We start from the raw sequence: 27733 nt of genomic DNA on the forward strand, positions 1-27733 counted from the left end.
GATCCTTGATACTGCCCCTCACCCTGCGTCCGTCCACTCACAGTCCTCACAAGATCCCACTCAATGTCTCATGGCTTCCTATTTTCTATTGCATTTCATCCTCTATCTGCTTTTCCAGATCCTTCATACACTACTCCCAAGTGTCTTAACTCGGTTTCCTACAACTCTCTCAACATACATCCTCTGCCCTCGGTGCACAGTAAGTAACTCACCTTCCCATAATAATACCATGATCATACCTGCTCCCTCTTCCCCCTGGCTGCTAGGATAATACTTCCTTCTCTCTTCTCCCTTACCAAGTTTTATTCATATTGAAAAACCCAAATTGTCCATGAACTCTACAACCTTTCTGATCTACAAAAATTCTTAGTCTTCCCTATATGATCAGCCACAACTTATACACGATGGCAAATAATTAAGCTTTGGTTCATGTATACTTCCAAGTCTCCTCCAACAATGTCAAAATATTTCCAAGCCAGGGATTATGTCTTACACTTTTTCTATATCCTATAGAATAAAGATATAATATGCAAATGGTTGTTACACCATGAAGCGTAACAACCGACCACATAATGACCGGATCACGGATCAGCAGAAGGATGGGGCAGCGAGCTATAAGAGGGCGGTGGAGAGCTACAGGAGGTGGCAGGGCAGCAAGCTATGGGGGGCGAGGGGGGGGGGGCGGAGGGAGCTACAGGCGGGCAGGACAGTGGACAGAGGGCGGCAGCCAGTGAGCTACTGGCTACAAGCGGGCAGTGGAGAGCTACAAGAGGGGGAAGGGCAGCAAGCTATGAGGGGGAGCGAGGGGGAGGGGGAGTGGGGAGAGCTACTGGAGGGCGGCAGCGAGCTACTTGCAAGCTACTGGCGCACAGATTCATGCTCAGGGCTACTAGTATCTTATAATGTAATTGGCATTAGTGTACACACATATTTACAGGATTTTACAAGGCCGCATAATTTATTTGCCTTTGTTAATCCTCACCCGAGGATATTTTTTGCATTAAATTTTTTAGAGAGAATGGAAGGAAAGGGGAGAGACAGAGCGATAGAAACATTAATGTGAGACACATCAATTGCTTGCCTTCCGCAGGCACCCTGACCAGGGCTGGGGATCTGGCCTGCAACCAAGGCACATACCCTTGACTGGGAATAGAACCCATGGTCCTTCAGTCAGCAAGCCGACGCTCAAACCACTGAACCAAACTGGCCAGGGCAAGGCCACATCATTGATTTACCCACATAAATGAAAAACACTCTGTGCACGTGAGTGTCCTAAAGGAGCAAGAACTACCAACTTTCTAGCATTTCAAATTTGTAGAAGAGATGTTTATACTCCACACTCCACACTCTATTGGTGATAGCTCTTTGGGCAATGATAATCAAAACAAGGAAATCCAGAAAAATATTTAAATATTTTCTAAAAGAGGGCAATAAGCAACTGTAGAAGAACACCGGGGAAGAATACAGCTTGATTACAGAACTTAACATGAAAAAAAAAAGAGTCTGGAGTCTGACTTGGAATTTCTGCAGTTTAACACTTGTGTCTTTTTGCGAAGTCTTTGCAGAACACTGGCAAAAGGGGAGACTACCCACCACAAATGCATGGCTGAAAAAGCAGTACATATTTTTTAAAGTTTAAAAAAAAAATTGTGTTTTGCTCTGTTTTGTTTTAAAGCCGAACAATGTTAAGTAGAATGCTGACAGAGCCTGTCTCTTATTCTGAAAAACTTTCTCTAACTCCATGCTCTGGATATATCTTGCCATCATGTGAGTCTCAAGAAGTACTACTTAAGCACACATGTGGTTTCCTTCTTATTGACTTAGCAGCTCTATCACTTTATTAGCCTTTATTTTATATCCTTTATTATACACTTAGTAATGTAATGAAAGATAAAAAAAAATGTAGGCTTTCCAATGGAAAGTAATCACACATGCTTTTTAAAAGGTGATTCTTTTTTTGGAAGGAGTTCATTTAGAAGGTGCTAGGCTTTACTTTCATAGTGATGTTTTGATGGTCCCAGACGCAGTAATCATGATAATAAAGACTGCGGCTGGGAGAAACGAGGTTCATTATTAAACCTCATTGTTAAATAACATTTTGTCAGCTAACACTATTAACGTGTCTAGACTTTAATACACTCTTTACTAAAATTGTGCTAGGACGCACCAATCAGTAAGGCCCAAGTTATCCAACTCTGTTTTTCTCCACAGCACAAATGCACAGAGGGGTAGGACAGAGCTTCACTTACTGTTCATTACTATGTGCAAGGCACTGCCCAATGAGTGTTTCCTTTAACCCTCACATCAATGCTGCAAGGAAAATATTGCTACTGCTATCAATTTTATAAGAGAAGAAAAGGTGAGGCTCAAAAATATTTTAAAATATTTTATTTAACCCACTTAACCAAAATTTAGATAGGTATTGGTACTAAGGTGAACTCAGAAATCCTAACTCTAGAACTTAATTACCATGTAGATTCTCTGAGCCTGTTTCCTTATTTGTAAAACGGAAAAGAAAATGCTCATGCCGCAGGATTGTGATGATTAAGTAAGAGATCAGATGTATGAGTGCTTTGCAAAATTAAAGCAACTCATAAAATACCCACTTCTGTTAAGCATGTTCTGTAGTGTTTGCTATATGATTCAAAGCTACATGCTAATGAAGACCGTGTCCTGATGTAAAGGCCTATGTCCACCCTCCTGTGTCCACAATGCAACTATACACCCGGAAATGCTCTCCTTTTTAACTTGGCTGCTAAGCATCTCAGGACTAACTTTAAATCTCCATGTCAGGAACCATGTAGTATATGGATCTTGTTATTCTCTACTTATAAGCTCTCATATCCCCATCATCTGCACAAGGAGACTCAAACTTCCTGTAGAACCTTTCATGGTCTGGCTCCCACTCTCCCATCAGCCTTATGTCCTACTCCTTTCAGTTCATGTTCTCTGTCCCAGTAAGATGGAACTCCTTGGGGTTTCCTGAATAAGCTATGATACTGTATGTCCTTGCGTATTTGCATATACTATTCTCTCTTAGAATGCCTTTCCTTAGTCCTTTCTAGGCCGAAAGGACTCCACCAGTTCCAGGCAGAAATGATGGTATCCCATCACCACCCCATGTTTATAGAAAAATGTTTTACAATTGTTAATGTATATGTTTGTTTACGTTTCCCCAACATACTCCTTAAGGTGTCCATGTCTTATTATCTTTATATTATCAGTTCCTACCATCATTGCTTCCCATGATGCTTGCAAATACTAGGTACTTTGGGTGCTAAATCCTAATAATTCTGATAAAGTTACTTCCCTCTTTTCTTTCATTTTAATTTTACTTTTAAATTAATTTTCATATATTGTTTAAAAACAGTGACATATAGATTCTTAAAAGGTAGATAAATACAAAGGAAGGTGTTTGAGTCAATAGAACAATATAGTGATCTATCTTGTCAGGGTTACCCTAGTACTGAAACACAGGGAGTCTGCTTAGTTATTATTATTTGAAAGGACTCTGGTAAGAAACTTCCCTAAAATCTTAACCGCCACCACCTCCAATATTCTTCTCACACACTCCTACATTGCTTAGCAATCCATCATTTGAATTAATTAACAATGTCAATATCTTATGAATGGACAGTAGAATAAACTGTTAAACAAAATCATATCAACTTCAGTTAATTCCTCTAGAGAAAGAACATCTCTAGGAAAGATGCAGCAGATGAAACCACAGGAGCAGAGACATAAAGCATTTGGTCTAAGTACTCTGATCCTAAAGAAAATGACTTCACAAGAGTTTGGGAATACCCAAGCTAGGAATGATGGCTGTTATGGACAGAACTGTGTCCTCTTAAAATTGACATGTTGAGGCCCTAACCCTAGCCTATTACATCAGAACATGACTGTGTGTAGAAATGGGGCCTTTAAAGAGGTGACTAAATTAAAATGAAGCCTTTGGCCCTGACCGGTTTGGCTCAGTGGATAGAGTGTCGGCCTGCGGATTGAAAGGTCCCAGGTTTGATTCCGGACAAGGGCATGTACCTTGGTCGTGGGCACATCCCCGGTAGGGGGTGTGCAGGAGGCAACTGATTGATGTTTCTCTCTCATCGATGTTTCTACCTCTCTATCCCTCTCCCTTCCTCTCTCTGTAAAAAAAATCAATAAAATATATACTTTTTTAAAAATGAAGCCTTTAGGTGGGCCCTAATCCTACATAACGGGGAACCTTATAAGAGGAGGAGTTCAAAACATACAGATTCATGAGAGATGTGTGCTCACAGAGGAAAAGCGTGTGAGGACACAGCAAGAGGACAGCCATCTGCAAGGAGAGAGGCCCCCAGTGAAACCGGCACCTTTACCTTGGATTTCTAGCCTCCAGAACTGTGAGAACTGTAAGCTCAGAAAAGCAAGTAGCACATGCCTGCTGAAAGGAACTAATATCTGGAGAGCTTCTTGTGGAGATGTTTTATGGAGCTTACAGAAACATTCTCAAATGATATACAACAAGTTTCCTTCATGATTTGAAGGGTACACCAAACTAAGCAAGTTCTCTCTCCACATCCCGGGCAAGAACAGCATCCTGTGTACCTCCTGCAACATACACTTAGATTCTTGTCACTGATCATCAGATGATAAATGATAAAGTGTCATTAACTCTGAAGATGTGAGACCCTTTTAGTCTTGGGAGCCACTGAGTTAAATTAGTTTCATCAGGATTATAGTGATTACTGAACCCCTTTAACCAAATGCTTTCTGTCTCATTCATATGGTTTTCATATGGTTTTAACCAATTGCAAGGTTATTTATAAGTTTGCAACTCCCAAGTAGAGTTATAAAGTGTTCAGATTTAAGCAAATCCAGTTGTGTGGCAGCCCAACTTCTACTTATATGTGGTTTCCAACTTTTTACTTGTGTACAGAGGCATGATGCATATTTGTTCCTGAATGTGAATGTTCTCTGATTAACTATTTGTTTCAATAACAAGTTCACAAAAATTCCATTGTAAAATTATATAAACTCCTCTTAAAAGTGAACATGTGATTTAAAAATTGGAAAATTTTATCTCCACTTAAACCACCAGCAAGACTTTATTAATCTAACATTTATCACATGAACAAAAAGGCACAAGATAATTAATGACCAGCTCAGCAAATATCTTAGTCCAAAAAATTATCTTAGGAATTCAGTTTACTCAAAATTTAGGCACTTGATTTCAAAGACCTATTTAATTTACAATGTGTACTTTTGAAAAATACTATCTGTAGAAACACAGGTGCTGTTTATTCAAGTTAAAGGAGCTATATAACCCAAGAATGAATATTTTCCTCAAAACTATACCTTCTCTTTCAGTTTTAGCTGGCAAACTGATAAATATGAAAAAAAAATTTCTCTCAGAAACAAACACATACAAAAAATGGTGGGAGGTGGGGGGGAAGTAAGGTATTGCCACCAACCATTTCTTTTAATTTTTTATGTATATCTCAAAATTTCCTAAGATATTTGGCTATAATTTTAAGAAATGTGTGTGCTACAAAAATAACATATTTTTTCAAAAGAAGAAACAGGGGGCATGAGAAAGTTTGGTGCCAGAAGGAAATGTAACGGCCTCTGCATTCAGAGAGCATGGAGCTCGGACACTCACCCAAAGTCGCAGCCCAACCCGTAACAGATTCAGAGCTTGCCTCAGCCTCCAGACTCTGATTCCTGCTCCTTCCACTGAGCCGCTCTGCCTCACACGTGCCCTTCACAGACTATCCCTGATTACTTCATCTGCAAAACACGGGAGCTGAACTACTCTCTACGGTTTCTTTCAGCTTTAAGATCGGCTGATTCTCTGATACTCAACATTTTGCTCCTGACACCCACACTGCAGCACATAATAGTAAAATAGCTTTGACATCTCATAAAAAATTTTGAGCAATTATTTATATTCTCAAGGAAATAGCTCAAAGTTAACCCATCTCTCAGACAAGCCTACCAAAACCATGGCCACACTTAGCCAAAAAGCATTTGTTTGCTACTTCTGAAAGTCTCTCTCCACCAGGGCAAACTGACAGAGGGAAGGGACGCAAGGCAGGGGAAGGCAAGGGAAGAGGCAGGCAAAATCCGAGGGAAACGTTTGCATCTAACGTGGTGAAATATACTTCTCTGTCCCTGATTTTGGTGCTCATGACGGTGGCACTAGCAGAATACATCCCTTTTTGTCTGCAAGCAAAGTAACATATATGCAAACATTGCTGGTAAGAAGAGAGCCTCTCTTCAGAAAAAAAAAAAAAAACACAAAAAAAAACTAAACTAATTAACTCCTTGATGTCAAGATTTCGCATATTCTACTGTTATCCTCCTCTAGGAAACAGGAAGTACTAATAAGGTCAAGGACAGTCACAAGCGACTTCTCAAATAAAATAAAACAAATAAATAAAATTAATCCAAGACTATGTCTGATACTTTTGGGGGAAGTTTTCTTTAAAATTAAAATTTGGAAACTTTCATTTCATGAAAAATTTAAAAACCAATTGAAATTTCGAAAATGAGTTTTTAAAAGAAAGAAAACATTTAGGGCCCTGTTCGAAATAGTATGCCACCACGGCAACATTACAAAGGACAAAAGATAGTATCCAACTGTGGCGCTATGTGTTAATTGTACGGTTTTCCAAAGATGTGGGAGAACTGATATCAATTACAGTATAATTACCATTACTTCCAACAGAGTTAACATGTAGTTACCACAAAGTAACGTACAATTAACTGGTGTCACATTGCACACCAGACTAAATAAGATACAAATTAAAAATTCCCAAATGTAGCCATAATACTCTCCTATCTCTTAAAAAAAAAATAAAACAACTTTTTCTCTGATATGTCACAGCGTTTTTCAGGAATTAGTGTAATTATTTCACTAATAATTACTAATAAGGGAAAGAACAAGACATATAGGTTAGGAAGAATCATTTTTAGCTGTACAATGAAAACCTGCCCAGGGAGAGAGAGACATATATATATCAACAAAAATAAATAAATAAATAAATAAATTTAATAACCCAAACCTGTTTTAAATAAAATTAGAATTTTCCACATTTCTTAAGGTCCTGGAAATTAAGCAGCTATATTTTAAAAACAAGTTCCAGAATGTTCTTGGTTTTACTGGTACCTCATATGTGCTTAAATGCATTTATCCGTGACGGTGAGCCTGCTTGAGTGGTGCTACTGAGGAACACAGAAATGAATGAGGCTCGGTCGAAGAAGACAGCTTACACAGAATTTCCGGTTATTTGCTATGTGACGTGGTAAAACCATGTCTCCATAGGAGCAATTTCCTTATCAGGAGGTGAACTGAGGGAACAAAGAATGCTATAGCTCAGTCTGACGAAGTCAAATTCCTCCTTGGAATGCCTCAAGTCAGCAACCATAACACAGGAGCCTCCATAGGCTGCCGCTGAGCGGGGCACGTGTGGGGGCACGTACACGCCAAATGCTCAGCTAGGTTTAATTAGAAGAGAACTGGAAATGGCAGGGTGCAATGCTGTGAAGTTGATGAGAGGACAAAGGGAAAGTAGCTGCGTTTAAAACCCAGCTCCAGTGTTTCTGCTATATCCGTTTCAAACATCTGGGCCTCCAATTATTTATTGAACTCATGTGTAGGAGTTATTTGGGAATACTGCAACTGTGATAGAGCAGGGACATGCACACTGCTTTGTGAAATACTGGCAGGACTGAACTCTCGCTAGAATCTGGAACCAATGGGGGTGGGAACTGCCTCGGGATTATTATCTTTCAGTCCATGTGTGAAAACCATGAAGAGGTTAATATGCTAAGAATACATTTCGTAAACAGCATGCTATTAATGTAGCAGACAATATTTTATTAGAAACGTATGTTTTGCATATATTTGAAGATTTAGTTAATTTCCTATTCTTTTTTTTTTTTGTGGATCTAAATGCTTACTCGAGATTAAATGAGGCTAGACACATTTGTAAAAGGCTGCACATCTCCTCAGAAGATGACATCAGCATATGCACAGGCCCACAACACGCTCAGGGCCGTTTGTTCCCTGGGTAGTCAATATTTCCCCTTTTCCTCTGAATGTGGAGCTCAGGAGTAGATGCATTGTTTTTGCACCCAGTTTCATGTTCGCCTCTATTAAATTCATGCCCCTTTTGTTAGGCTGCGAAGGGAAGCAGACTGGTTAGGAAGGATGACAACAGGACAATGATGGGGACATCATTATGCCGTGTTATTTCCTCTTGTTCCCACATCTCCGCTGCATTCCTCTGATTATTGCAGCCTCAAAAAATGTGCTGATCGCTGTGTGTGTTAGGCGACACCGCCAACCCGGGAAGCTAATATGCCAGATAGAGTGCATTATGCATGTGATGTAAATGAGGTATGTGCTCGACACATACCGGCCGTTTGTCATCAGAGAGCCCGCAGACAGGACGGTGGGCGCAAGTGCCTTTATCCCCTTCCCCGTGTCCACAAAGGGAAAAAGAAAATAGTCACCTGCTCATGACAGCTGACCTTAATTGGCATGAACTTGCAATATTCCTATTTAAAGAATAGTTTGGGGAGAGCTTTATTTGTTGTTATTCTATTAGAAAAATAAGAGGTTTGACATCTCCACCTTCAGAAATTCAGACTTGAAATGCAGTGTATTCTAGGTCATAACAGAGAGGGAAAAAGACCGAACCAACTTTATTTGGTTGGTTCCCAGAAATCGATCTTCAGCTTTTCATTGCAGCCATAATTTCAGTGTCAAGGTAATAAAATTAGCAGTGAAGCTGAATTTATCATCGAGTTAGCAAATTAGAACTACGTCTTCTAATTCAAGTTTGGGAGCTAAATAGTAAATATATTTTAAAATTTGGAATCAGATTTTCCTGCCTAAAAGTAAGGCTTTCAGAGTAACTAACTAATCTTCCCTGCAGAATGAGGGAGGATGCTTGAACTACAGTAACAATTTCTAAATGAAATAAAAGCGACACCCCCAAGGGCTCTCTTTCTGGACCAACAATAAACAAGCACATGTTCATTCCTGATGCCGGGGTAGCTGCTCTCCCTGCCCCTCTCCATCACCTGCCCAGACAAGGACACACCTGGAAAATTAACGAGAGCAGGACACAAGGCAGAGAGGTTGTGTGTTCAATCCCAAAGATTGTCTAATGAGCGTAACGACAAAGGACTTCCACAGTGTGAAAAAAAGAAGTTATCTGTAGAACAAATAATTTTCCATGTAGACATGATATTTACCAGCTTTTAAATCTGTGTAGAATTTTAATGGTACGTTCAGATTAATTAAGGACAAGGAAAAAAAGATCATGAGTATAACAGTATACAAGGTACAAAGCTTTAAGATTAAAGCTCTTATTGCACGCTACTGCATATATTTGAAAGAAAGAACACAACCTAAAGGAAGACTAAATCTTCTTTGCGCTGATTCAATAAAACTCACATTTGAATTTAGGATTAAAATTTTAGTTTTCCATAACTGAAGTGGCCAAAAGAATAGAAAAACCATTGCTAACAGGGCTGGCCTGCCTGCTTGCCTGCATCAGGACTGGCATATTAACACTTCCAATTTGTACAAGGCTTCAAGTTGTGGACTGCGTTCTCTTTCTGCCAATGTGATATGAAGGGCAGGATTATTAGATTGCTCAGACCAAAGAAATAGATAATTTTTAATATAAAAATAATCTATTTAGGTACTGTTTGGATTGAAATATTAGTTTTCCCTTGAGGACCAGCTATTAGAGTTACCGTACTCACCCTCTGTAGTTTAAGTTGTTTTAAAATTCATTGTCTATTGTTCTAACCCAGTGGTCGGCAAACCGCGGCTCGCAAGCCACATGCGGCTCTTTGGCCCCTTGAGTGTGGCTCTTCCACAAAATACCACATGCGGGTGCACACGTACAGTGCGATTGAAACTTCGTGGCCCATGTGCAGAAGTCGGTTTTCATCTCTCAAAAGAAATTTCAATCGTTGTACTGTTGATATTTGGCTCTGATGACTAATGAGTTTGCTGATCACTGTTCTAATCAACCACATACTTTTCCTTCTGGATAAACCGATTTCACACCAAGCTTTATTCTTTAGTATAGTTTCACTTTATAATACATCAGTATTAAATATTCCCTCAAACATCACCTATAGATACTTTTATCTCATTTAAAATTAGATGCTTACAGACATGATTCTGGAAAACCAGTTTGTACAAAGCCAGGTGAAATTCATTAACTCACAGAGCATTGTGATCACACTGTATTGTGCTAATCAGTAAGTCCATCTATGTTTGGCTAATTCTTAGTCCTCAGCTAATTCTTTGAGAAAAAAAATAAATGCTTCCTATGAACTCCAGAGATCTCTGGTACAACAGACCTGATGCACTTCCAATTGACTTTGCTTCCTTTCTACATCCTCTTCTTCCCACCACCACCCACAAAGAGGCTAAACAAAAAATTGTTTTATCAAAAAAACATGACGACATGCTACTTACGTATGCCATCAGCCTGAGGCAGCTCTGCGTGCACCCTGTTCCAACAAAACAGGAGGCAGGAAGCACACGGCTCAAAACTTCGCTTCCTCTAGGAAATCAGTGACCAGTTACTTGCTCCTCACACAAAAATTATGGCCCACACGCAGCTTTCTGATCACAAGCATCTTAAAAATTATAAAGTCCTTTATACACATATGTCATTTGTAAGGCAGAAGCATTCCAATTTTACAGAACGTATTGAGGCTCAGTAAGATTAGACACTTCCCCAAGATCACCCAGATAGTAAGAGTCAGAGAGAGACCTAGAAGATGGGTTTCCCAACTTAAAACCCAAGCTGAATTCCTCCTCTTTTGTACAGGTTGACTTGGTTTTAGGAACAGGTCATGAAATCAGGAAAATCAGGATCCAACTGGTTTCCAAAGTCTTGTCAATCAGTATTTATTTTATAACTTTAACTTCTGAAGCTAGGTATTCAGATCTAAGACTTTATCACATCACCATTTAAATAAGTAAAATCAACATTAGACTCTGAATGACTTTGTACTGCTTGTCTCCTAGCCTTCCTAAGCTCTGCTACCTCCTTCATGCATGGTTGATTCTTCTGCAAAGTCTCCAAGCCCTATCTTTAGACACACTCAGGAGATCTCCTTACACCAGAGGAGGCGGGTGGTGAGATGCAGGCATCACACACTGGAGCCCTGCCTGGGAAGAATGCAGCGATTGCTGCTGCCCCTGTAACTCTAAGAGCTTGGAGAAAAAACTTCATCGGTAGTCAGAGACAGCACCCTGACTTCAGTAGGCTGCATGACTGGAGGAAGAGTGGGAAACTGGGAGTCAAAGAGAGAGAGAAAAAGTGAGGGAAAGTGAAAAGGAACAAGAGAGGAAGAGGAGAAATGGTGGGGAGTAGAGAGAGATAGGGGGAGGGGGTAAGAAGGAAGGGGCAGAAGTGTGCTCTCCTCCATAAGGAGGCAAAGAAGTTCTGGGAAACTGATCAACAACCCCCAGAAGAGAAGACAGAGGGAGAGTGGCAGGAAGGCAGAGTCAGGGGATAGCTAAAGGAGACTTCAGATTTCCTCTAACCACTAAGTTACTCAAGGGTCAAAGGGGTCACATACACGGTGACAAAAGATTTGACTTTACAATACACAAATCATGTATCATAGAATTGTATCTTGAAACCTACATAATCTTATCAACCAACATCACCCCAAAAAATTTTTAAAAAATAAAATGAAAAATAATTATTTTCTACATAAGGTCTAATAAGAAGCAACTCTCCTATAATGTGAATTTCCTCTGTCAGAAAGAGGCCAGACACTTGCAAAAGTCTAGACAGACTCAGATGAAAATACATTTTTATCCTTACAAGAGCAACTACTTCTTCCTCTGTCTGGTCTCGGGCCACAAGCAAGCAATCAATGAATAATGACTGAGCATTTTAGGCTCAGTATTAGGGAAAGGGCAGAGTAAGACCTGGGCTCTTCCTTCAACAATAATAATAGTAGCCTAATAGTACGGTGCACTGGAAGTATAAATTTACTCAGAGAAGAGCTGGTATTTGAACCTAGAGTTACCTCCATGATTCTTGGTGCTTTTAATCTGTACTGGAGAATAACAATAATCTCTTCCATAGGATTTTTATGAAAATCAAATGAGATGTTTATATAAAAGTAGTTATCATCCACTAATGCCTATAAATTAATTTGAACTATTTCAAATTTTAATTTGAATTTACAATTCTATACTACGCTGAGTAGTATCCCACTGAGAAGATTATCACTTAGCAATTGCTCCTATAGTTTCTCTGTAACAAACAGGTTGACTTTCTGCAAGCTTATTTACATTGAGAAATACACTCAATTTATCTCAGCCACACTAACATTATTTTTCATTCTCTCTCTCTCTTTCTCTCTCTCTCTCCCTCACGCAAATGCACGCACGCACACACGCATGCACGCACAAAACACACAAAAAACAAAACTCTGGGCTAAATTTCTTAGACAGCCCTTCAAGGCTTCTATCATCTGAACTGCCCCCTCTCTAAACCAGAGCCCACCCCTCTCTTGGATGAACTGTCCTCCAGCCATTATACTCCACATGAGAGGACCCAGACCCCATCGAGGCTCTTGCTAGAACCCTGCCTGCTCACTCATCTCTGCATATTCTACTCTGCTTGCCCGTCCTTTGAGACATTTTAAGTCTTTCCTGCTTCGCAGAACCTCTCCTTCCACCTGTCATTGATTTTCATGAGCTTAATTACCTTGGCAGCTCCCTTCACTCATTTGGCACCTGGACCTCACATTGTCAGGTTCCCTTCTCTATGCATCTGTCCTTTCTCCCAAATCAGACTATATTCCCTTCAGGGCAGAAAGGGGCTGGTCAATATTTATCTGAATCCCAAGAATATATCACAAGCCCCATATATCAGATGGTGAGCTCTCCCTACCTAATGTCTGTTATGTCATATGGTTGCAAACAACAAAGGAGCCAGAAGAATATTTGTTTGCATACACCTTACTTTATGTACATTACCTCATTTACTGTTCCCACAATCTTATATGATACTAGAGGCCCGGTGCATGAAATTCGTGCACTCGGGGCGGGGGGGGGGGGGGGGGGGGGTTCCCTCAGGCCAGCCTACACCTTGTCGCAGTCCAGGAGCCCTCGGGGGATGTCTGACTGCCACTGCCACTGTGCTCGACAGCTGTGAGCACAGCTCAAGGTTTCTGGCTGAGCGGCGCTCCCCCCACCCCATGGGAGTGCACTGACACCGGGGACAGCTCCTGTATTGAGCGTCTGCCCCCTGGTGGTCAGTGTGCAACATAGCGACAGGTCGTTCTGCTGTTCGGTCGATTTGCATATTAGCCTTTTATTATATAGGATATTCATCATACCTACCTTCCAAGTGAGTAAACAAAGGCACAGAAAAGTAACAGGCCCCAGGTAACACAGCTAGTAACACATGTGGTATTGAAATGACATCACAACTTAGTCTGTGAAGCTGAGTTTTGTTGATTTTTAGAGAGAGAAAATGAGAGGGATAGAGAGAGAGAGAAACATCATCAATTAGCTGCCTCCTGCACACCGCCTACTGGGGATCAAGCCAGCAACCCAGGCATGTGCCCTGACTGGGAGTTGAATTAGTGACCTCTTGATTCATGGGTCGATGCTCAACCACTGAGCCACACCAGCAGAGGTGAAGCTGAGTTTTGTACCTAGATATGATTGATTTCAAAGGTATATATTCCTTCTTCCATTACCAATGTTTTGCCTAGAACTGGGGAAACTATTTTACAACTGTCACATTAATGGGCTAGAATAAGAAAGACTAAACTTGTCATCTCCTTTGTAGAGTGTTATTAAAATTATAGAATTCATCTTCTTAAGGAATAGAAAGGTATTGATAAACTGATGTGCAGTGATCTTCTTTGTTGAAAACTATAGGGACCAGCAGCCTAGAAGGGTTAGGGAACTAACACTACTGGACAATGCATCTTACAAGACACCCTTTGTGTTATTTCAGAACCAATACTGTTGACAACATTTATAAATATAGAAAGAGCAAATCAGGGTTGCACCAAAAACAAAAGCAAGCATTTCCATCCACAGAGAGAAGATAGCACTTTGGGACATTCTAATCTTAGATGCAAATGTCAAAAATTGTGAACTGGATCTTAGATAAAAGTGAACTTCTACCAGAGTTCTCCTAATGGCACATTTTTGACAACCAGGTTTAAGACAATTCTGAGAAGGAAACAATAATGGAAATAATGCATAAAGTACATCTATGTGCGGAGTTTTCATATGTACTCTTCATACATAGTTGTATGCCTACAAGATGAAAATGAAAATAATCAAGTGTATTAATATCTAACTCCACAAAGAGAAGAGAGTACAACACAAACAGACTTACACAGAGAGACACACATACACTATTATATAGACATACACTGAGTAGCCAGATTATTATGATCTCTGAATGCATAATAATCGGGCCACTCCATATATATATATATATATATATATATATATAGATAGAGGCCTGGTGCATGAATTCGTGCATGGGTGGGATCCGGCCAGCCTGGCCAGGGGGAGGGGACATGGACGGTTGGCCGGCCGGCCTGCTGATCGAACTCCTGGTCAAGGGGACAATTTGCATATTAGCCTTTTATTATATAGGATATATACTGAATGGCCAGATTATTATGTGTTCAGAGATCACAATAATCTGGCCACTCAGTATATACATACCTAGATCAACAGACATAGACATATTGACACACAGATTCAGAGAAGGACATAGACATGGACCCACAGACATATTTATAGATACAGAAACCCAGATAGACAGATACACATTTAAACAGACACACAGACACAAAGAGATACTGGTAAGTACACAGGCATACTCACATGTGCACACAATCAGATAGACAGACAACAGCAGACATAGATGCCCATAGATATAGATTTAAAGACAGACAGATAGATACAGACACACACACACACACACACATATAGACTCATAGATAGATATTTATGCACAGGGAGTAAAGACTAACACAGACAGACAAATTCACACACAAGTTCACACCCACCATGAGAAAGACACTTAAGCACTCAGAGAAATGCATGTGCAAACACACAAACACATGTACGTGCGCGCACACACACACACACACACACACACACATAGACTCATAGATAGATATTTATGCACAGGGAGTAAAGACTAACACAGACAGACAAATTCACACACAAGTTTACACCCACCATGAGAAAGACACTTAAGCACTCAGAGAAATGCATGTGCAAACACACAAACACATGTACGCGCGCGCACACACACACACACACACACACACACACACACATAGACTCATAGATAGATATTTATGCACAGGGAGTAAAGACTAACACAGACAGACAAATTCACACACAAGTTTACACCCACCATGAGAAAGACACTTAAGCACTCAGAGAAATGCATGTGCAAACACACAAACACATGTACGCGCGCGCACACACACACACACACACACACACACACATATAGACTCATAGATAGATATTTATGCACAGGGAGTAAAGACTAACACAGACAGACAAATTCACACACAAGTTTACACCCACCATGAGAAAGACACTTAAGCACTCAGAGAAATGCATGTGCAAACACACAAACACACACACACACACACACACACACACACACACACACTCATGCAGAGTCACAGCTAACGTATGCTCGCATGCTCTGTGCTTCTATTCAGGGCTCACCAGAACAGGTGGGAAGAGGTTAGTGTTGGGGAGGAGGGTGAAGTCTTCCTTCTGTTGTGGAAAGAGATTTGAAAATGGGGACTTGAAGAGCCTCAACATTGGCACTACCTGGGTGAAGGTAAGCAAATGATGTGAGCTCTTTGAACATCCTCCTCCTCCTGTAGAAGAGGAGTGATAAAAATTCTGCCTCCAAAGATGGCTATTGAGATTAAGTGTAATAATAATGCTTAAAAAGTGCCTTTCAAGTAATGAAAAGACAGATTTTAATGATTACTATTATTTTCCTAAAATTGTCACAAAGAAAGCTCTGAGGAAAAGAAAGAGTGAATGTACAATCCACCACATCCACTGCTACAAGGCCCAAGCAAATCTTAAAAAAAAAAAAATTCAGCTGTAAGAAACTGAACTTTCACATCTGCAAATACAAGTACAGAACATTTTGTTACTGGCATCAACTTAAATCAGCTAATATTATATTGAGTGCCTGCTGTGTGCGAGACATGCCTGAGAAATGTAATGTTCTATTTAACCAGATATTCTGATTAGTCAAGTTATCACATGTCCTATAATATCACACCTGGCCTATCAGCAAAGATTATAATATAATGATATAAATAGCACTCAGACTGAGTTGAGCACTTTGAGACCACGTGATGCTTCAGATACTTTTACATTGTTTAGTACACTGAGTGGATCCTAAAGGCAATTAGGGTGGAACTGATCTAACTTGGAGGTTGAGAATTCTTCAGGAATACTTGATGAACTTCTTGTGGGGGGTGGCACAGCATTAAGTCACTGGACACTAAGTTTGTGACACATCCTTCCTCTGTGTGTTGGTTGTCTTTCCATTGGAAGAGCCTGCCTCCAGGACAAAGGGACACCCTCTAACCTCAGGAAAGAGAAGAATGCAAAAGAATCTAAGGCAGATTTAAATAATTTCAAATGGAGCTTTACCTACAGAAATGCACTCAGAAATCCTACAAAACAGAAAGGAATGGATTTTTTTAAAGGCATGGTCCTAGGAACTGGCTTACAGTTTCCTGATTGATTTCCCAATAAGCAAGAAACTAAGTATTGCCAACCACGGATGAGAACATCGAGGCTCAGTGAGGTCACAGAGCTAGTGAGGGATAGAACCAGAACCTTAGGTCCAGGTCAGTTAGCCTCAAAACACACTCCCTTTTCAATTTTCCACATTTCTCTAAAGGTCTCTCCCATTCTTCCTTTAAACTGACATAGTTTTCTTAAAATGCAGTTCAGATTAAATGTGCCCCATCCACACACACACACCTTTAGTGGCTCATATCTATAAAGATAAACCTAAACTAGCTATGGCAGTGATCTATTTCAGACTGCCTTTCTACCAGTGATAGGTCAGGCACTGGACAAGGCCTGGTATATGAATTATTTGATTAAATCTTCACAACAACCACTTGTGCTTAGAAACTATGACTATTCCCATTTCTTAGAGAAACTTGGGCAGTCTAACTTGAAATGTTTGCTCTTATCCACAACCTAACCAAGTGGATGTGGAAGCCAGGAACAGAGAGAGAGAGAGAGAGAGAGAGAGAGAGAGAGAGAGAGAGAGAGAGAGAGAGAGAGAGAGAGAGAGAGAGAGAGAAAGAGAGAGAGAGAGAGAGAGAGAGAGAGAGAGAGAGAGAGAGAGAGAGAGAGAGAGAGAGGAAATATTTATTAAAGACCTAATGGCCTTGTGATACAGCAAGAGACTGAATGTGAAGCTGATATGAGAATCAAGCTGTCTTTCCACTTAGCCAGACATTAAAGAAATTTGGAAAAATATAAAACAAAGCTGGTCTTCTTCCTATTTTTTTGTTTTGAAAGAATTTACTTAATACTAAAAAGAGCTATTTATATTAACATCTAATGAGTTTATTACTATTATTTTCAAATAACTAAACACATATTTTTAATTCTTCAGTTTTGCTATCTCATATGGTAAATATTGATAGATATACCCCACATAAATAAAAACTCTTTGGGGTTCTTAATAATTTTTAAGACTGTAAAGGAGCCCTAAAACCAAAAATGTTAAGGACAGCTGATCTAGGAGGATTAAGAGATTAGATCCAGAAAGATTAAGGATTAGGAAGTACTTACATAGCGGGAGGTTAGGTCTATAAAACCCTCATTTTGAGTAAATCTGCTCCATACAAACTCAAACCAACAAGTTTTTATGCAAAGTTATGGACTGTGAAGTATCTAATTTGAATCCTTGCTCCGGGAGATCCTTCCACTGGGCATGGCATTTTAATTTATGATACTTGTAAACAAACCTAAAAGCCCTACATTGCTCTTTCCCCACCCCATCCCTAGTAAGTATTTTGAACCTTGTAAACCTATATAAATTCTCACCATTTTTTCCATTTAACGTGCAGAGAAGAAAGAAACCAAACAAGTTTGTTGTTGTTTTCATGGATTAGATCTTAAACTAGTAGCTAGGCAACCAATCAAGTAGCCCTGACAACAGAAATAAAAGGAACCTAATGATTACCTTCAGCCAGAAGCCTACAGGCAGCACTGCATAGTTGCCCAATGCTATTGGTTCAAATGTAAAACCTAAAATTAATAAAACTTATATTTTTTTCTAACTTTATAGCATTTTGATCTGTGTATACTGTTTTAGAAAAACACTATCACAAATGTAAATAGCTATCCTTTTCAAAGAAATATGCATGAAGCATATGTATGTAGGTGGACTTCTTTATCTCATGATTTTAGCATTCCCTTCATTAAAAATGATGTTTGAAACTCAGATGTATGTCTTCTTTTAGATTCTGAGTAAAACTTCCCTCACAGAGATGGAGGGAACAAGTGAGACAATGAAAAGAAGGAATGCTGGTCCAGAAAATTAGAGGGAGAGCAAGGACGTGATCTAGGGCTGAACTTACTTTCCTAATCTGCAAAACAGGATAGTATCACTACATCCCCGAATTTGGAAAGGTTCAAGAGAGATAAATATGTGATAATATTTTTAAAACATAGAAGCATTACAAAAATATTTCTTGTCATGATGTGAAAAGTACTACATAAATGTTTTTTTAAAAACCAACTACTGTTCTGCTTTGCAAATGAGGATGTTAAAATTTGAATTTTCTCTTGCTGTAAATTGTCTAATGTGTCCACACCCCTCACAACACATTGTTGTTATCTTGGGAACAGGCTAACATGGAAAGGAGCGCTGCAGCTGAGCATGTAAGTAAACGCTCACAAAAACAACCTTCCTGATTAATCAGTGCCATGAACTCCTTTGGAAACAACAAAATCTCGCTAGTCTGTGTGTTATATAAAAACTCAGTCATTCCAAACACACTTTGCAAAATCATTTGCTCACAATCCCCTTTTGCTTATTGTTGTGTGGCCATATTGATCTTCTGTCTGAACGTATCCTGTCACGCAACAATGAATATTTGAATCAATTGTACAAATAACAAGGAGCTGTGACCATTGACAATGTGGAGCAGAAGACATACGATATGTTTTACATTTCCAATAAAAGGGGGCAGTATTATTACATCAATGTAATACTCAAGCAACATTCTGATTTTTTTTTTTTTCAAACTATGGGTGAGGAGCAAGAACTTACACTTGTGAAAAATGAACAACTGCTTTTTTGAATAAACAGGAACAAGTTTACATGGTACCTCAGTGATTGGATTATTATTTCCATGATTGAAAAAGTATCATTTTGGCATGAGAAATTCATATGGTTATCAAAAATCAGGTTAAGTATTTTTAAAAATCATAGATTGAAATTCTGATTTTCTGGAAATATGTTAAAGTATATATTAAATTAGTAGGGACAAAAGCTCCCCAGCACAATAATGTAATCAAATATGAACACTGTCATCTTGGCTATGGCCAGATCATAGCAGTTAGCTAGTACATACAAGTTATTAGAAGAATGAAAAAGAAAAATGTGTATTTTGATTTTGTAGGAAGGTGGCTATTAGTTTCTTACTAGCCTTCTACTCTATCTTAAGACATTTTGGCCCCAAGAAGCAGTAGGTTAACCCATTCATCACTGGAGAATATTAAGAGTGAAAGTTTAACAAAATTAACAATAGACTTGACAACCTGGCTGAGGCCTTAAAGAGAAAAAGGTCCTAACATTAATAGAGTATCTTCTGTGTCACATAGGTACTCTAAACATGTTTTTCTTCAAAACAATCCTTCAAGAAAAGGATAATTGCCTCTATTTTATAGATGTACTCATTGAGATTCACAGAGGTTAAGTCACTCACTGAAATAACATTAGAAAATAGCACAGGTGACTTCCAAGATTAAACCTGGACACTGAGGCCCAGTTTTAATCAGCTCCAAAACCCATGGTCTCTAATTCCAGCACTGCTCTGGGTCTAGCCACCACTTCTGTCTCTGTCTACATCATTCAACCTTCTGTTTCCTGACTGGTATCTTTCCGCAGCCAGAACCAGTGGATATCATGGCAGGGAAGAATGTCCCACCTTGACAAAAGGTGACAAATATTCAGGAGGCAGGGAGCTCAATGCTTTTCTGCTTTATAGTTTTAGTTTATTTTGACCCTGGATTATTCCATCAAAGGGTTGAGACTGCCAGTTTAAGTGCATTTGTATGTAACAAGCTTAAAGATCTCATAGACAATTAATCTGGTACTATTCTAAAAATAGTAATGTTATTGACTAAGAATTAGAAAAGCTGAGATTTAATTCATGCTCTGCCATGAATCCACTATGTGATCATGGGCAAGTCATTGTCTTTCTCTAGGTCTTGTTTTCCCATCTGTGAATTGAAGTAATTGGACTAGATCAAATGTAATGTCCCATCCAATCTTTCACTGTGCAGTTTTAATCCCACAAACGTACTTCAGAGGCAGGCAGAGTGTGATCATAGTGTCCACGACAGCTCACTTTGACACACAATGAGGTCAAGCATTTTTCTTAAGAGACTCTCCAAAGATGAGGGGGTCAGCAGTTCAGGCTACATGTAAACGGATGTGTAATCTACCTATTTATGAGCAGCTCTGATCAGTAGGCAATCAATTTACTGGCTCCTCAAGATGATTAAAATGAGCTAAATAACCAGATTCCCAGGTTGCATAATACCTATGAAGGAAAGTGCTCTAACTAATCTTCAAGCCAGCATTCAAACATGAAGAAGCTCAGAAAAGTCAGAGAACACACTTTAACACTAAGAAAGCCCACCCTGCCTTGCCTCTCTTCTAACTTACCTCTAAGAACATTTAGAAGCATCTTATTTAAAACTCTGATGTGCATTGTTATGGCTAAAATACTCTGTCTTAGAGATGTCAAAACAACAAAACTTGGTAAGCAATTAGCCTATAATCTAATCTAATTGCACTGGTACTGAGGGATAGAGATGGCTGGTGTTCTTAGGGTGGAAAGCTGAAAGCCAGGGCAGTAACTTAGACTTCTGCTGGCAAGGCACTCACAGTCCATGCACAGAAGCTATGTGGAAATGATGGGGCAGAACATCTCCTAAGGCGCCGTTACAGTCTATTGTCCCTACAATCTATGTATTTAACAGACCCTAAGTATCTTGTGACACAACCGACCAGAACATCTCCGTTGGTGCCGTTCTGGCTGATCAAGTTAACAATGTTTCATTTTAAAGTGCCAAAATAGGGATTTACCCAATATGGTGAAATGCACCATGGGTAGACATGTATTAATATGAACATATATGTGATTCCATATGTGTGATAAAGACACAAGCACTTCTATGCCTGTGTAGTAAATGCTTGTCCACATTTATGTACATATCAAACATGTCTCATATACATCTAATGTTACTACATGTCATACAAACAATCTACAATGGACATTGTGATGCACTGCCCAGATTCCTCCTTTAGTACTGAAAGATTTATTCCCTCAGCTGCAAAATATATTGGTAGCTCACCCTCAGCTGTTTGGCATTGACCTCGCTGAAGAGACTTCCAAAGGAAGCCCTCATCCAAAAACTGGTTGACACAAGTGTATAAAAACTCACCCCCTCCACTTGGGGCAATTCTCAATGGCCAAGGCAGTCTCCAAGCTTCCTATGGGCTTGGCTGAGGTCTTGGTTGAGACTGCATTGCTTTGATCCTTTCCATTACATAGGTGGCAATCAGAAAGAGAACTCCCAATAAACCTGCTCGATAATTTCCACCTCATCATCTGCTTCTGAGATCTATGACACACCCCTTTATAAAGAATGTCCAAATAAGAGAGCAACCAGGGATGCTTAATAAATTATAAAGTTTTATGACAGCAACACTGTGAAAAATTTTCTAAAACTGTATTACAGGTTATGAGAACAAATTCATAAATCTAATTTATAGATCTTTATATTTAGGAAAGCAGATAATTCCAAAATGGACAAATTTGAAGTCAGTTAAATTGAATTTAAAACAATCCATTTTATCAACCTTATTTCACATTATATATTTACCCTCTTTGACTTCAGAAGATCTGATCCTCCAGAAGAAAAAGTAGTGTCCTATGGAAGCTCGTAAAATTAAGATGGATTATTTTGATTATAAGAGAACCAAATCTAACATCACAAGAATCCTTTGATGTTCTAAATTTACTCTTCTGGCTGCAACTAACTTAGTAAGCAAGAATAGATACCGACTCTAGGAACTAAACAAAGCCTACAAAACCACAAAATGTATGTTCAAATGAGTGACACTATTGGGGAGGGAGCTCACAAAAGTTAAGGAGAGCTTGTGAACACATCCTTGAATGTCATGGACTTTTCCAGTGCTCCAGATTCAACCAGTAAAGTCATGGGCTAAGACAACTCCCTTTAACTGGGAAACCAGGGCTTTCTGGTTCTGTAGAAATCACCCTGCTGCTTCCCCTCAGGGGCTCAGTCATATTCAGTGTGATATGTTTTTGGTCAAGTTTGGGTTTTCATCATTACTTTCAATCTTAGCCTAATCTCTCATCTCTCTTCCTTGTCTTCTAATGTGAAATAAGGTGTTCTTATTTCAGAACCTCAGACGTCTTCTTCCAAAATGAATTAAGATAACTCAGTGAGAAATATTTAAATTGACCTATATTTGAAGTTAATAGTACATTAACTTTGAACTTCAACTCCAATTGATGGTACAAATTCAACTATCTTGGGTCACAGTGTCAGACACAGAGAGATTCACTGCTGAAAGCAGGGTGTGTCCAGTGCCAATGTCCTGCTAGGTTATGGATCAGGATGCTGCTATTCTAAGCCTGCTTAATAGGACCGAGGGGCTTCACTGAAAGGCCGAGTTGCTGCAACAGTACTGAACATATGTCTCATTTCCCCCCAAAACTAAATAGCATATACACACATTCTATTTTAAATACTCTTTATGTAAATATTCCAAACAAAAATTTCCATATGTATTTTTCAAAGAAATATTCCATTCATGACATTAATCAAAGGCAAATTATTTTTCATAATTTAACAATAATATGGCTATTTAAATGAAATAATTAGCTTTTTGTGGAATGAAATTTCTGAAATGTATTCATTCTAAATATATTTTACTGAGCCCAATGTTTTTCAACTAGCGGTAATTTTGTCCTCCCTCCCCCAATAGAAGACATCTGGCAATGTCTAAAGTCATTTTTAATTGTCACAAAAGGGGGTAATGCTGCTGACATCTAATAAATAGAGGCCAAATTAGTAGCCCCATGACCAAGAATTACCAGGGCAAAAAATGTTAATAATGCCAAGGTTGAGAAACCCTGATTTAATGTAATAAATTTGAAGTTTCTAACTTTGGGTATTACCTCAGTTGGGAAGGAGTTTAAGTATGTGAGTTGGCCAATATGCCAACACCTCTACTGCTTCCTTCTACTGACCCTCCCACTATTGTGTGAGGATCTCATATCTGTGACAAAGTAGTATATTTGTCCCACATACTTAAAACCCACCATGATTTAGTTGGAAAGGATACATGGAACAGACAGACAGCTGTCAGTGTGTAGGAGTGTCGGGTGGGGAGGGGTTGGATGAGAGAAGGTGAAGAGATTAACCAAAAATAAAATGTAAATAACATATAGACCATATAGACATGGACAACAGTGTGGTGATAGCCAGAGGGAAATGGGGGGAGGTGGAGATGGAGGTGGGCAAAGGCAGGGGAAAGTGGGGACAGAAAGAAACTTTGGGGAGGTGGACACATGATGCAGTGTGTAGATGATGTACGGTTTGGTGCACCGATATCACTCCAATAAATTCAGTTTAAATAAAGGTATGGAAACATAAGATAAGAAAGTTCCTACTCTGTCCCAGGAGTTGGGCTGGGTATACTCACATAAGCTTATGTCATGGTATCCAAGATTACTACTCTTATATTATAGTTGAAGGAATTGAGAGTCAGGTTAACCAACTTGCCAACTATCACGTAGTTGGTGACACTCAGTGACTACTATTCCAAGTGAGAATATATATTTTTAAACTCATTAATACTTTTTCATATATGCAAAGAAAATTTCTGAATCACTAATGGTTGTTACTACTCAAAGAAAATTTTTGAATCATTAATGGTAGTTAATGGGGTGAGGAGGCTAATTAGCTTTTCACCATATATCTTTCTGTATTACCAGAATTTTCAGTAAGTATATATTACTTCATTTGAAAACTAATAAATAAAAAGGACTCAATTAAACAAATCGCTGACATGTTTCTCAAATTAATTTTAGGATTAACCCTGGACAAAATTGTAAAGTAGGAGATGGTCCATGGTACATAAATCCTTATTTTTAACCCAATTCCCCACTCATTAGCCATATGCCAAAACTTCTTTACCTACCCATGTTCCAAGAAAGGATCTTAGGAAGGTATTTACATTAAAATGAAATATGTTATTATTTCATGGTGTTCTCATTGAGCACAAGACAGTATCTTAGGACAAAAGAATGACTCTGTGTTTATCTTTAACATCAGAGAGATAGAAGAGGTTTGGGGACAAGGCCTTTTTTTCCTCGTGTTCCTGACCATCTATTCAGGCAGCTCTTAAAGAAGGGCTCTGCCTTGTGAGCCCACGGCCAGGCACGAAGCACTTCATGGGGAATGAGGCAGTTGACTGAACAGATCCAGTGGCTGGCATGTGCCTGACAAGTCCCAAGTATATAAATGTTTATGGCTTAACAGGCACCGAAAGACCTGCCATTCCCCCAGATAGTCTCTCTCTGACCTGATCTGAACCTCTGCCAAGAGGATCAATCAAGGCAGGGTGTCAATAATGATTACATTTAAATGTATACACACACATATCACACACACACACACACACACACACACACACACACACACACACACATTTAATGTTAACATCAGTAATTCAATGCAATGAGAACTGATAGTAAAGTTGAATTCTTTATTAAGCTTTGGGAAGTCAACACTTCCAGAGCTAAGCTTCATAATCTGGTGAGGGCTTTGGTCACAGACATGCTATGAGAGTTTCATCCCCTCAAACCTCTTCCCAGCCCCCCGTATCCCAGCTGTCTCCTGGCTTACACATATAAATCCATCAAGAATGGGAGGTTGATTTGAAATGAGCAATGGCTCTGTATCCCACAAATTGGTTGACTTGTGTCCCCCAAAAAGATATATTCAAGTCCTCACCTTTGGTACCTGAAAATGGGGCCTTATTTGGAAATAGGGTCTTTGCAGATATAATCAAGTTAAAATAAGGTCATCCTGGATTAGGGTGGAACTACATCCAATGACTAACATCCTTCTAAGAAGAGGGAGATTTGGAGAGACAGGGACACAGAAGACAGCTATGTGAAGAGGGAGGCAGAAATTGGAGTGATACACAGAATGGCAAGGATCATTCATTCATCAGATAATCATATTTTTTCACCCAATGAACTACAAAAGCCTCTCAAGTGTCCCCATCCTTAACCTCCTACAGTCCATTCTCACACATCACACGAATGCTCTTTTTGTAGGTAAGGCACGTCATGTCACTGCTCTGGACAAAACCCGTCTAAGGGTTCCCACCACAGAGTAAAATGCAGTCTTTCCAAGGCCCACAGGGTCTACCATGCTCTGTCCCACACGTCCCCTTCTCTCATGCAGCACCTGCCACACTTGCCTTCTGGTCATTGGTCCTATGCCCCAAGGGCCTCTACGCTAATGTTCCCACTGCTGGATGCTCTTACTCCAGCTCCTCGCAGGGCCTGCCTGCACCATGACTTCATTCATACCTCTACTCAGTGTCACTTTCTCAGAGTCCTTAGCTCCCTGTCCAAAGGAGCAACCCCACAATCCCAATCCCCTGAACTTGCTTCTATTTTTCTCAAAGCACGTATTCACTCCTAAGACTGCTGGCATTGCATGCTATATTTCATATTTATTTATTTTTTTGGTCATCGGTGTCCCCCTATTAGAATGTCAGCTCTATGAGAGCAGGGATTTTTATCTGATTTATTTACTGTTGCATCTCCCATGCCTAAAACAGTATCTTTCATAAAATAAGCACTTGATAAATAGTTGCTGAACAACAACAACAACAAAAATCAGCAAATACATTCTGTAAGCTGCTTTGTTTTATTTTTTGTTCTGGCTGATAGGACGCTTAGAGCAAATTCAGTGATGAGTTCTAGTAAGCTATCCCATCATGACCGCATAAGCTCCTTTTTAAATATTATATTCTTATTCTAATAACCTCACATATCCCCTTTATTATAAGATATTTCTAAATCTTTTGGAATGGGACAGGAAGACAACAATGGGCAGGTAGGTTGAGTGCCTGGTTGATGCTTGAGAGCCTGGAAAGAGCCAGATGAGAAGGAGCCAATGGCGCTAGCGAGCCAGTGAAGGAGGGAAGCCAGTTTTACCTTTTCATTCCTGCAGTTGTTCAGCCCCATATTATTCATGGAGGGCAGTTTCCCATCAATCCCGTGTGGCTGTTGCTGCTGCTGCTCCCGCTGGATCTGCTCTCGCATCTTCCGAGCCTCCTGAATGGCTTTCATCACCGTATCCTGATCCCCAAACAGGGCAGGGGAGTTGAGACTGGACAGGATATCTGCACACACAGGATGCATTATCAGAGGCTTGTGAGGTGAGAATCTTTACAAAATATTGCTGCTCTCCACTCCCCTGTAGAATGCTGCATTTGCCAAACAAGGAAGGAGCAAGTTTGCTATTAAGAAAATCTCAATACTGCGCATAGAGCACAGAAGGCCAAGGCAATGAAGCCGAGTTGTTTTGTTGGTGGTGGTTTTGGTTTTTGGTTTTGTTTTGCTCTGTTTTTTAGCTCTGGGAGGATGGCCTAGCACTCCAGTTTATCTGGGCTGTCAACCCACCTCACGGATGAAGGTTCCTGGATTCCAATTGTGTGTATATATTTATCTGCGCTGCTATGTCTAACAATTAGAAGGAGAGTAGTGTGGAAGAAGTGGGTGGGAAGGGGGGACAGAGATGTCTGTTCAGGCTGCTCATTATATTTGGTGTGCTAATTCAGGAAAGCTGTTGCTGGCCTAGCAGAAAGGATCTGCGAGGCTACATGTGTGCTTCAATGACATCTGTATGTGTGTGTTTGTATGTCCACTGCAGGAGAGAGGGGGTGGGAAGAAACACATCACACTCTCTGTTCCCCAGTCACTGGCTGGTTAATGAAGCATTCTACTCATCATGCTGCCTCAGTTATTTACCAAGAGAATGACAACCCATTCCCCACCCCCAGCCCGATCACCCACTGCTCTCAGCTTCCTGCCTTCCTGATAGCCAGGCTGTATGAGTGGGGATGGTTTTCACATAAGAACAAAGCTTCAAATAAAGTGATAATAAATGTTTACTTTCATTATGCTCCATGCAACACAGTGGGAAAATTTTCAAAATTAAACTGACTAATTTTTCTTCATAGCTTGCATTATACTATAGGTTAAAATTTATACTTTAGGTAAGTTTTTCCAGTTCTACAGAAAAGTAAAACAATTGCTTGCTGATTAGTAGATTTCAACCCACTTG

General features: G+C 39.6%; 1 protein-coding gene across 2 annotated transcripts in view; it reads right to left on the reverse strand.

The window, feature by feature from the left end:
- Positions 1-27733, reverse strand: part of SOX6 (SRY-box transcription factor 6) — a 557752-nt gene that overhangs the window by 41202 nt on the left and 488817 nt on the right. For both annotated transcript variants that reach the window (XM_054724743.1, XM_028159941.2), the window contains one exon: positions 26602-26789. In XM_054724743.1, coding sequence (XP_054580718.1) covers positions 26602-26789 — 188 coding nt within the window. The remainder of the gene's footprint in view (positions 1-26601; positions 26790-27733) is intronic.

Source organism: Eptesicus fuscus, chromosome 13 (genome assembly GCF_027574615.1).
Source record: "Eptesicus fuscus isolate TK198812 chromosome 13, DD_ASM_mEF_20220401, whole genome shotgun sequence".
Lineage (NCBI taxonomy): Eukaryota > Metazoa > Chordata > Mammalia > Chiroptera > Vespertilionidae > Eptesicus > Eptesicus fuscus.